The following is a 12,527-nucleotide window of genomic DNA, read 5'->3' on the forward strand; positions in this document are numbered from 1 at the left end:
TACCAGCATTAAAATGAAACAGTGTGAAAGGGTACTTACTGGAAATGACTAAGTGGGAGAAATAATGAAACAAAAATTTAGAAATTGTAGTATTAAACCCAAGACATATTTATTATTGCACCACAGGAAGAGTCCATGAATTTCTCTTCATTTACGCTCTCACTTATAAATTATGCATCTTTAGCGAAATAAGTATATTCTTTTTCAATGCAGAAATGCAAAATCAGTGCCCTTTGGCACTTTTAAGATTTCAGTTTGAAAGCAGCAATGAAATATTAAATGCTTTTCAAGATATTGGTCAAAAATGATTCTAGCATCTAATTCTGTTGGTCAGCCCTTGTTAATATAACTTGTGTGTTTTCTTTTCCTGTCTCCCCAATGTGTTGCACTAGCTAGATTGCCGTGTCTCTTTGCAGCATGCACCAAAACACAGACATTCTGAATTTAATGTTTTCACTGCAAGGGTCTTAATCCGAAGTACGAAGTGAACAGGATAATGTTAGCTTACATTTGTCAAGTTAATAGTCACAGCACAGAATGTTGAGTTAGTGCATGCATTTGAATGATGTTCATTTGCGACCACAAGGTTCCTGTCACTGAACTTGTAATTTCAACACTGTGAGAAAAGTACAAGCAAACATAGATGGAGCGCAGATCAGAGGTGCAGCCATTTCAGTTATCCTGATTTCAATGCAGGGCAGCGTTCAGCTGAAAAACAGAAAGAAATGGCAACAGACCCACCCTTAGCATGTAGAACTAGGGTATTGCAAAACAGGAAACTGAGAACCCAAGGAATGGTCAATGGTATTTGGTGATAGGGCAGTTTTCGCTCCTGTTAGTTCCACAATGAATCTTATTTTAAAAAGGAAAGCAAAAATCATTTGACCTGTTATTGCACCTGGAGGGAGAGCTGCAACAACTTCTCTGCACAACATTAATACAGCAGTAATTGGAGCATTCAAACGGAAAATCTAAACAAGAATCCACTAGCTTCCAGCAACATTCTGACTTGCTCAGAGGAGGAGATTAAAATTAGGACTTTGACAAAGAGAGCAGGACTTCATCAGGAAAATCTCCTGAATGTGTTTAACTGCCTGGTAGTTTGATTACATTTGGGAATCTGTTTCAGAACAACATCAGCAATAGAGCCAAATTAAATTCTCTGTTCAGGAATGTGTTTTGGATGTGAGATGCCCAATTGAAATTGATCTGAAAAAGATCTGTGTAACATGCTGGCCTGATTAGGAGATTTAATTTTCATACTGCTTCCTGGACTGCTTCATTTTCACATCTAAAGCAAAGCAAAATCTCAAATCAGCATTCAGCAAAAATATCTCCCCGAACACACTGGTCTCTGCTCACATAGTTACTTAGCTTACATAGTAGATGTGAATGCATATTCCACTTTGAATACGCCCCATGTCATCATTTATGCTGTTGATGAAAAAAAAATGTGATGACAGATGTGACCTGAATAACTCACTCTGTGTTCAGCATTTTCCAGGTTACCTGTTTTGGTGTTAAAATATATGAAAAGAGGCTTTCAGGCAATCTAATAAAGTTTTCTAGGGTCATGAAAAGGATTGAGAAACTTGATCCAGGTGTATTCTTTTTACTATGCTGAAGGATTTAGAAACTAGGTGACACAGGAATTCTCCATATCTCTCTCTTAAGTTGGTGATCTTATACTTTGAAACTGAATTTCCAATCATAAGTAATGGAAGGTGTCATCAACAATGCCTTCACGCAACATCTTTTTTAGCAACAACCGTACTCACTGACTCCCAGTTTGGGTTCCGCCAGGGCCACTCGTTACATCCTTTGTCCAAACATGGACAAAAGAACTGAATTCCCGAGGTGAGGTGAGGTGAGAGTGACAGTCCTTGAAACCAAGGCCCCGCATTTGATCAAGTATAGCATCAAGGAGCCCTGGCAAAACTGGAATTGATTGGAATCAGAGGCAATTTTTTGCTGGTTGGAGTCATAACTGGCACACACAAAAATGGTCGTGGTTTTTGGAGATCAGTCATCTCATCTCCAGGACATTTCTGCAGGATTTCTTCAGGGTAGTGTCCCAGGCCCAATCAACTACAGTTGCTTCATCAGTGACCTTCCTCCATCGTAAAGTCAGAAGTGGAACGATTTGCCAATAATTGCACACTGTTTAAGCATCATTCGCGACGACTCAGATACTGAAGCAGTCTGTGTTCAAATACAGCAGGATTTGGACAATATCCAGGCTTGGACTGACAAGTAGCTAGTAACATTCATGCCGTACAAATGCCAGGCAATGACGATCTTCAATAAAAGACAATCGCATCACCGCCCCCTTGACATTCAATGATGTTACCATCAGTCATTCCTCCACCATCAACAGCCTGGGAGTTTTCATTGACCAGAAACTCAACTGGACTTGTTATATAAATATAGTAACAACAAAAGTTGGTCAGAGACTTAAAATTCCACAATGAATAACTCAGCTCCTGACTCCTCAAAACTTGTTCACCATCTATAAGGCATAAGCCAGAAATGTGATGGAATCTTCCCCACTTTCTTGGATGGGCACAGCTCCAACAACACTCGAGAAGCTTGACACCATCCAGCACAATGTAGCCCACTTGTTTGGCACCACATCACCAAGCATCCACCTCCTCTGCGATCGAGTCTCAGTAGCAGAAGTGTATACTATCCACAAGATGTATTTTAAAAATTCCAAGTCCTTCAACAGTACCTTCCAAACCCACTGCCACTTCCATCTAGAAAGACAAAGACAGCAAATACATGGGATCACCACCAGCTGCAAATTGCCCTCCAAACCACTCACAATCCTGACTTGGAAATATACCACCTTTCCTTCACTGTCATCAGGTCAAAATCTTGGAATTCCTTCTCTAAGGACATTGTGGATCTACCAAATGAACTGCAGTGGTTCAAGAAGGCAGCTCACCACCACCTTCTTGATGACCAATAAATGCTGGCCAGGCAGCCAGCAATGCCATCTTTGAACTGTAAGCTAAGCATTTACATCCTTCTTAAGTAGGCAGACAATACACAGTACTCCAGATATATATTCAGTGTTCCTGTAAATAAATGATAAAATTCTGTTTTCTGAATTCTTGCTGTACCAAATACCAACGTTCTGTCAGTTATGCTATAACTGTATGCTGTATGATCCTGGTATTTAATTTTATCCTCAACCTCTGGTCAGTAACTTTAAGACACATTCAAGAGGAAGAAAATGGCAAAAATAATTGTATGATGGCTACAAAGAGACTTGTATCAGACACCAGTTAGACATTAGCTGGTGTATTATGTACAGTTGTGGGTGTCACAGTATTGTGAATGATTTGGAAAATGTGCAGAAGCAATTTACAAGAGTAGTTCTAGGAATAGAAACTTCAGTCATTAAGATAGATTGAGGGAATTGGGACTGCTCCCGTTACAGAGAAGAAGGCTAAGACAAGATCTGATAGAGGTTTTCAAAGTCATGAGTGGACTTCAGAGACTAAATCGGGAAAAACTGTTCCCACTCATTAAGGAATAAAGAAACAAGGGTCAGATTTAAAGTGATTTGCAAGAGATTCAAGATGCAGCAGTCTGAAAAGTCTGCTGTGTTGGGCTCTGTGACTTACCCCAGGCAAGGAGGCAAAGTGGGCTCCTACCTCCGCCCCCCCTACCCCCACTCCCATTAGGCACCCCTGAGGACAACTTTTAGTACAAAGCAGGAAGAGCACCTACAACCCTTTAAATTAGGATTTGGAGGCTCTGGAGTCAAGATGAAGACATATAAAAGAAAGGGAGCTAGGGGCGTGCAGCAGGGCAGTGCACTCCCATACTGTGTCGGGCACACCCGCAGCTGCTGCTTCGACTCCTGTGGCAGCGCCGTTAAGCTCAGTGGAGCAGGAGCTCCTACTCACGGAATTTGTAAAACTCTGTGAAAAAATCAAAACAGCGCTGGAACCAATTACTGCCATGCTGACAAAGCATGAGCACGATATCTGGGCGTTGGATCGGTGTGTGGAAGCAGTTAAGCAAAGGGCAGCGGCCTTGGAGACGGTGATGGAGAACTCTGAGGGGCGGATCCAAACCTTGGAAGGCCAAGTACGGGCCTAGCTGGAACTAGTTGACAACCTCGAAAATCGAGGTCAAAGAAAAAGCTTACGTGTCATGGGTCCTCCGGAGCAGGAGGAGGGCAAGAACCTGGCTGAGTTTCTTGAGAGGTGGCTTCCAGAGTTGCTGGGGCTGGAGTTCGAGCCGGGTTGGGTGAGTGTGGAGCAGGCCCACTGGATTGTGATGCACAGGTCCGGGTCAGATCAGTGCCCGCGCTCAGTCCTAGTGCGACTCCAGCTCTATAAAGAAAAGCACTTAATTGTAGAAGCGTCTAGAAGACTGGGAAGAGATCCACAGGCTCTGGATTATAAAGGTTCGAGGATAATGTTTTTCAAGACTTTTCTGGGGCCATAATTAAGAAAAGGAAGACTTTTGACAATGTTAAGAAAAAATTAAGAGACTTAATATTCAATATTCTCTGAGGTACCCCACAGTACTACGCTTTAATTATGGGGGATCAGTCTATAACTTCGACTCAGCGGAAAAAGCAGAAGAATTTGTGGACTCGCTGAAATAATAGACTTGTACCGAGGCGGAAAGAGGAAAAGATGTGTGCAGACGATGGCATAATTTTTATTATCTTCTCTTTCTTTACTCTTTTCCCTTTCATGGTCTTGGGCCTTATAGGCTTAGTATTGCTTTGGTGTAAAATCTGGCTTGTTTTATGTTGTATCTGTTTGGCAGTTATCTATTATTTTACTGTTCTATTTTTCTGGGTGAGGGGTGGTTACTTCTTTGGTGTAAAGAAGTATGGGGTTGAGGTGTGGAGGGGGAGGGGAGGGCATCCATTGTTAACTTGTAGGAGTGTAAATAACATTCTTTTTTCCATTGCCTGGGTTTGGAGCGCAGTCTTAACTGGAAGGAGCCAGGATGGCTGTAATATTGAGTGTGAATGCCCTCTATGGGTGAGGGGTGTGATCGCTGGAGATTTGTAGTTTTTTTGTTTATTTGTTCAAATTAGGAGTAGTGGTTAGTTTCTTAGTTTTAATAGTGTTTGTAGCAATAGTCTTTAGATTTGATAAAGCTTTCTTTTCCACTCGCCGCATGTTGAATGGGCTCCTTCCTCTTGGGGGACTGCGGGCTGTAGTGTGCGGTCATGGCTAGCGATCTGTTCAGATGGTGAACCTGGAATATAAAGGGGAGCCATTCCCCATTAAAAGGAAAAAGGTGCTCTCAAATTTTAAGATGGAAAGGGTTGACATCGCTCTGCTGCAAGAGACACATTTAACCCATCGGGAACATCTGAAGTTACAGCAGGGGGCATATACAGTAAGGTAAGGTATACTTCTCCTCCTTCAATTACAAAAGCAGAGGAGTGGCCACACTGGTACAAAGGAACCTCCCATTTTAGGTGATAGATCAGGTCAAGGATGAGTATTGACGATTTGTCATTCTCAAGGTTCTGATACACTGAGAAGAGTATGGCATCCTGAACGTTTACTGTCCGCCAGCTCATCCTCTCAAAATTTTAGATGACGCGGTCTCTAAGTTTGCCATAGGAGGAGACTTTAATCGTCTCATGGACCTGAGGTAGACAGGATGCCACGGGTTCTGTCAAGTACACCCCTGCAGTCTAGACAATTAGTGGACTTGAGTAAGAAGTTGGGGCTAATGGATGTGTGCAGGTGTCTCCACCTGAATGGGAGGGATTTTACCTTTTACTCCCATCTGTACAAGTGCTACACAAGAATTGATATGTTCTTTGTTCCATTGGTTTGTTTGAACTTGGTGTTGGCCTGCAGGGTTGGGAGCATAACTACTTCAGACCATGTGGCTGTGTATTTGGATGTTAAGGCTAAGGATAGTGGAATAGACACATGACACTGGCACATGGATCCGTTTCTGTTGAGAGATGGCAACTTTGTACAGTACATCACAAGGGAGTTCAGGGCTTTTTGGGACATAATCAGGCCAGTAATCCATTGGTGCTTTGGGAGACCACCAAGACGTATTTAAGGGGTCTGATTATTTCATACTCAACAATGAGAACGAGGTAGAGAGGAGAACAGTAATGGATGCTTGAGGCCCATCTGAAGGCAGCTGAGTCAACATATTATACAAGACCACAACGGATCACGGCTCTCCGGGCTGCTCCGGACTCGGCGCTCACAAAGTGGTGAAGAGAGGGGACCCCTTTGCAAAGCAAAGGCTGCTCAACTATGAGGATAAGCCAGGTAGATACCTGGCTTACCTGTAAAAGTGGTCCGCAGTCCATTCTGTCTATTAAGGAGAGAACTGGCAATATCATCCGCAAGCTGAAAAAGATTAATGCCAGATTTTATGCAGAGTTATATCGGTCAAAGGGCTGTGGGATGGAGTAGCAAGAATGGAATCCTTTTTTGCAACCTGGACGCAGGTCAGGCTTCTCTTTTAAATGCACCTCCGACAGTACGGTAGATGCAAGAGGCAGTAAGGTAGCTCCAAGGTGGTAAGGCACTCGGTCCAGACAAGGTTCCCGAATAAATTTTAGGATCTCCCAAATCTGAAGAGATAGGTGCCTTGTTGTCATATGTGGGTGAATGGGTGCGTAAGGACTCAAGGTCGATATGGCTTGATGTTGAGGCCTCACAGGCAAGCTATCCCCTCATAAACTTACTGTTTATGGACAAGATGAGATGTGTGGCTGAGCAGTGAGAGATCCCGATTATCATAAGTACGGTGAAAGCATGGAGGATAATGCGGCAGGGTGAGGGCAATTTGCTTAAGACCTTGCCGTTCACCCCATGAGTGGGAGCCCCAGGATTCAGACCGGGGTCAATGGATTCCGGCTTTAGAGCATGGGAGATTAAGGGAATCTGTTGTTTGGGAGATTTATTCAAGGGAGTGTGTCTTTCAACCAATTAAGTCAGAAATACGGGATTCCTAATCGGGACCTTTTCCAATACTTTCAGGTTAGGGATTATACACAGAAGAAGACCATGCTCTTGGCCCAGCCCTACAAGTCAGACACAGAGAGGAGAGTGCTCCGATGTGGTGATGCTCTCTCAGTTAGTACCATATATCATCTGCAGAGAGGGAGTGCCTTGGGAGAGACACTATGGGATCTGGGATCTGGAATCAGATGTTCGGTAAAGAAATCTCATCGGAAACATAGGAGGATATATGGGGGAATGTAAAGAAATTTCAATATGCAATAAAGCACAAGCGATGCAATTGAAGATCTTCCACAGGGCCCCATATGGCACCAGTGAAGTTAGCAAAGCTTAAGAAAGAATTTTACCTGAAATGTCCCAAACGTAAAATCAGCATAGGCACCTTTACACATTGCTTTTAGGCCTACTACAAGATTCATAGATACTGGGATGCCATAATGAATGAGCTGGAGAAGATTCTGTGAATTGAAGTTAAGGAGGATCTGGTATCCCCTCATTTAGATTAGATTCTCTACAGTGTGGAACCAGGCCCCTCGACCCAACAAGTCCACACCAACCCTCCGGAGAGCAACCCCCCCCAGACCCACCTCCCTCTGACTAATGCACCTAACACTATGGGTAATTTAGCATGGCCAATTCGCCTGACCTGCACATCTTTTCAGCTGTGGGAGGGAATCAGAGCACCCGGAGGAAACCCACGCAGACACGGGGAGAATGTGCAAACTCCACACAGACAGTCGCCCGAGGCTAGAATCGAACCTGGGACCCTGGAACTGTGTGGCAGCAGTGTTAACCACTGAACCACCGTGCCGCCCACCGGGACTACCAAATCTGCCCTCTCTGGGTGAGCACGGGAAGGGGTTATTTAACATTCTTACACACTATGAGGAAGAACATTCTCATGAAATAGATATTAGAAAAACCTCCAGGTCTTGCGGGGTGGCGCACTTGTGATGGAGCACGTCCCCAAGATTATCTGAAGTGTGGTGCATTGTAGAACAGAGTAATTTTATAAGACCTGGCAGCCCTTTCTAAATTACATGGACATGGATCTATCAGCGGTACTGATTAGCGCCTTTATATAGCCATGAGGGCCGGATGTAGTGATCCGGGGGCTCCTGGGGAGAAGAGGCCTAGTAAGTACGGGTATAATAACTGTTGTTCCCGTGGACGGGAGCTTCGTTGGAGATGCGGTGGGTGGAGTAATGTAACTTAATGTAATTGGATTGTAATTTAATGTAATACTATTTCATTTAATTTGAGTTTATTTTAATTTGAGTTAAGTAAATATGAGATGATTGTATCTTGAAGAGTAGTAGGTAGTTTATTGTTAATATTCATATAATGTGATATTATTTCTACTTTTCTGTATTTTTGTACTTTTCTAACTTGTCTTTTTTTGTAAAAGAGTAAATATTTTTCAATAAATATACATTAAAAAAGTGATGAGCATATGGGATGTGAGAAAAAATGTTTTCACTCAGTGAGTAGTTAGATGTGGTATGCAGTGCCTTGACGTTTAGTGAAGACAGGTTTAATTGAGGTATCAAAGAAGATTTTGGATGATTATTTGGATAGAAATAATATACAAGAGTATTTGAGAAGAAGTAGGAAATTGGCAGCTGATAAAGATGCTCATTTGAAGAGCTGATGCTGACGTGGTGGGCCGAATGGCCTCGTCTACAGTGTAAAACTTCTGCAATTTTGTAATGAGGTGGTACAATGAGATAAAGGAGAAAAATAAGATCATAAATGCCAAAATCCTTGGTAAGGAGTGGAACTATCTCAATGGTAGCATGCACTGATCTGAAAAAAGGGATTAGATTTGGATAAATACATAAAAAAAGGCATCTTGAATTCTACATTTTTTGCATTTATTATATGTTATACATGGGTGTTGATTACTGAAACAAAAAGGTGATGTTAAAAGTCTACAAGATATTAAGTTCAATACACTGTACAATTCCAGGCACGCCTTTCTAGGAAACAAATCCAAATTTGAAAATACGTGACTGATTTACTGGACTAGACTTAAGAGAGAGAATTTAGTTACATTGATTGTCCTGGAAGGCTCAAGGTGTTTCACTAAAACATAGAAGGTTAAGGAAGACCTAATAAAAATGTTGAAAATAATGAGAAGGTTTGAAAGGGTAAATAGTTAAAGCACTTCTTAATACTTGCACTGTCGACAAATTGTTACATGATATAAATTTAAGGTTAAAACTAGATAAATTTCATGTGCCCTTTACCACTCTATTAGGCTGTTTCTAATCATCATTGATTGATAGTAGGATTCATCAGGAGTGCTTTCAAAAATCAACCTAAAGAGATTTCAAGGAAAATGCTTAATTCAGTGCGTTATTTAAATCTGCAATATTTTACCATAAGTAGCTATTGTGGTTAATTCAATTACAGTATTTAGGAGAAGCATAACAGCTAAAGAAAAATATAGGTTGTATGGGAAGAGCAGGAATATATTTGGAATAGATAATTCTAATTGTTGATCTCAAAATAACACTGGCACGATGGACTGAAGTGGCCTCCTTGTTTTAAATTTGTCTGACTTAACAAAAGTATTTTCAGGTGATTGGGGTGTTTTTATTAAAAATAGTAAAGGCATTAATTATTAGTTTCAAAAATGCCTTGTATAAAGAGCAATATTAATTAACAGCATCAGATGTCATGCATTGGGTATGATGTTAATTTGAAAACATGGCCAATTTTTACTTGTGATACACAGAAAAGTAAACTCCACTTCACATGTTTAAATTGTTCTGTTATCTGTCTAACTTGCTCATCATAGATGTCATTATGACGTTTTCCTGGTGTTGCTAGCTCTGTTCTGAACTGGATTTTTAAATTTCAAAAATATATTTTACAGGAAACCTTTGTCACTTTTTTGTGTTGTTAATTGAACCCTTACTCTCCTCATTATTAGTTAGCGTTGCAGATACTAATCATCTAAACTCTAACTTATTTTGCTTTGCTTACCTCACATAGCTGAGAGTAGCTTCAAGACAGTGAACAGCTCCACAGTAACAGAGTTCGAGCTAACACGTAAGTGTAGACACACACTTTCCTCACCTTAATATTCATTTACAAGATCATATTTCTTTATATAGCTCAGGTTTTACAAGTATTTAGGAACACTTGGATTTAGTCAAAGGTTTGGCTGTGCCATCTCCTGTTTTGAAGTAAGTACTCTATCATATTGCTCGAAAGTAATGTGTCACTTTGCTAAATTGTCTACGGTGTGAAAAGTGTATTAGGTACAGGTAAGGTCTAACCACTTCAAGTGACTTCAACAAATATTCTTGCTGTAAATAAGTAATTATAATTTCTTTTGTCTGCTTGATGTTCTATCTCTCTGTACACTGATCCCTTTATGACTCTCCTTTCCCTGTCACTGTCACTCACAAATAACTTAATTTGATTTTGCTTTGAAAGAAACAGTATCTCAGAGCATTTCCTCAGGCAAGATAATAAAGTTCACTGTCCAGTCATGCTATTGTACTGAAATATGTATCCTGTCCTCCTTTTTTTCTCTCCTCAGATTTTGCCAGCTATCAGATTTGTAAAAAATCTGTCTATGCAATAAGCCAGGTGCCTGATTCCTATTAACCATCTGGCTCTGTTTAAAAAAAACTTGCTAAAACATGATTTAATAGATTTGGAATTTATTGAAATGTGATCATTTTTCTGTATAGATCATTTAACTGGGTAGTAAAGATTAAAATCAAAAGAAAAAGATGTGTTAAATGTAATCTGTCAAAAATAATGCTTTCAACTGGTAACAGTGTGTCTCCCACTTTAAACTATTCTCTAGTCATGCCCTGTGTTTATATAATCTCTTTGTGGGGGTTAACTGTGTAGTTACAATATATGGTATGTCAACTTTGCAATGTCAGTGCTTCTGCTATTCATCTTCTGTATTAGCATGATTAAGCAGAGATTTTTCATTGCATCTAATTTACATCAGGTGAAGTGGGGTGGTTTTGGCAGGGGTCTACCAAATTCTGTTCAGTATTACTCTATATATCACCGCTATGTGTGTGTTGACCTTGATCAGCTTTCTCATCAGATTGCCTTCCTGTATGGGGAAGCAACTGCACTATATTTTTATACTTTTACTGATGTTATGACCAGGATTGGTATCTGGTATACTTTAAAGAGCACATGTACCAGAATTTCCTCTATTCCTCTAACATATTGCAGAACCTAATGTGCAAATGCAAATTCTATAGTCTTTCAAATAAATCTATATATTTTAAATTTGTGAGCATGACAGACTACTACAGATACATACCATTTTAGTGTGAGTTTAGTTGGAAACAATACAAGGTCCAACAATGTCTCAATTTAGCAAGCATTCCAGATTTTCTCGAATTATGCAAGAAATGTAAATTGCAGCAATACTCAGGGAAGATGACACATTGATGTACTGGCTAGTACTGTGTTTAATTAGGTTTGAGTCACAGAATTGGTACCCAGAAGTAGTAAGAGTGCTAAATTTCACTTTGCTCAGTTATAACTCAAAGAGACAGGCAAACGAATAGTATCATGTGCGTCTTTTCAGAACAAGAAATCCAACATGACTAGAGATCATCAGGTAGCTCTTCATCTTTTCTGAGAGAACATTTCTCACTTTCCTACTTCTTGCCATCTCCGAAGCACTGTGTAACCAGGAAAATGTTATGATTATATTTATTTAAAATATATGCAGCAGATTTCATGTCTTTTACCCTGCAGATTTAAAGAAGTACACAAGATATGAAATTCTAATGAAAGCATTTAATGTAGTGGGTGAGAGTCCTGCCAGCAGTCCGAAAGAGGTCTACATTGGAGAAGCAGGTAAACAGAGGGAGGGAAACAAAGATCCATTTTGCACTTTTTGTCCCTTTATTTGCTTCATTTGACCATCACTGAATCTCTGAATTGTTTCCCCACCAGTCCCTACAAAAGGTCCTCAGAATGTAAAGCTGCATCCTCTCTCAGCAACTCGATTGGAAGTGACATGGGATCCTCCTCCAGCAGAGTCCCAGAATGGCAAAATACAGGGGTATAAGGTAAGGTGTTGACCTAGGTGAGATCTCTTAGAGTTAGAAATAACTTACAGTTTTATAAATTTTGTTATGTTTGCTGATAATATTCCACTAATATTCCATTACAGCCCAGAATTGTTTTAGATAAATGACTTTATAATAAAAGCAGAAATGTTAGAAATCTGAAACAAACACAGAAAATGGTGGAGAAACGCAACAGGTCTGGCAACATCTGTGGAGTGAAACTGAGGTAATGTTTTGAGTCACTACGACTTCTTCAGAACTGAAGTTTTGATCTAGTTCTAAAGAAGAGTCATGCTGAACTGACAACATTAACTCTGCATCTCACGGATGCTGCCAGACCTACTGAGATTCTGTATTACTTTATAATATTCTGACACTTTAGATTTTGTAGAAGTTGCCCAGTTTGTGTGAAAGGGTGAATGCATCATTGGCCTGTATGAGCCTGCTGGATGCTAAATTCATCCATATAAAGCCAGTG

The 12,527-nt window shown here is 40.5% G+C and overlaps 1 protein-coding gene across 3 annotated transcripts in view; it reads left to right on the forward strand.

Moving 5' to 3' along the window:
• Positions 1 to 12,527, forward strand: part of sdk1a (sidekick cell adhesion molecule 1a) — a 903,166-nt gene that overhangs the window by 827,321 nt on the left and 63,318 nt on the right. For 2 of the 3 annotated variants that reach the window (XM_072559292.1, XM_072559293.1), the window contains 3 exons: positions 9,984 to 10,040; positions 11,733 to 11,834; positions 11,934 to 12,049. In XM_072559292.1, the coding sequence (XP_072415393.1) occupies positions 9,984 to 10,040; positions 11,733 to 11,834; positions 11,934 to 12,049 (275 nt within the window). The remainder of the gene's footprint in view (positions 1 to 9,983; positions 10,041 to 11,732; positions 11,835 to 11,933; positions 12,050 to 12,527) is intronic. The other variant, XM_072559294.1, reaches the window with a different exon arrangement.

Source organism: Chiloscyllium punctatum, chromosome 40 (genome assembly GCF_047496795.1).
Source record: "Chiloscyllium punctatum isolate Juve2018m chromosome 40, sChiPun1.3, whole genome shotgun sequence".
In the NCBI taxonomy this organism is placed as follows: domain Eukaryota; kingdom Metazoa; phylum Chordata; class Chondrichthyes; order Orectolobiformes; family Hemiscylliidae; genus Chiloscyllium; species Chiloscyllium punctatum.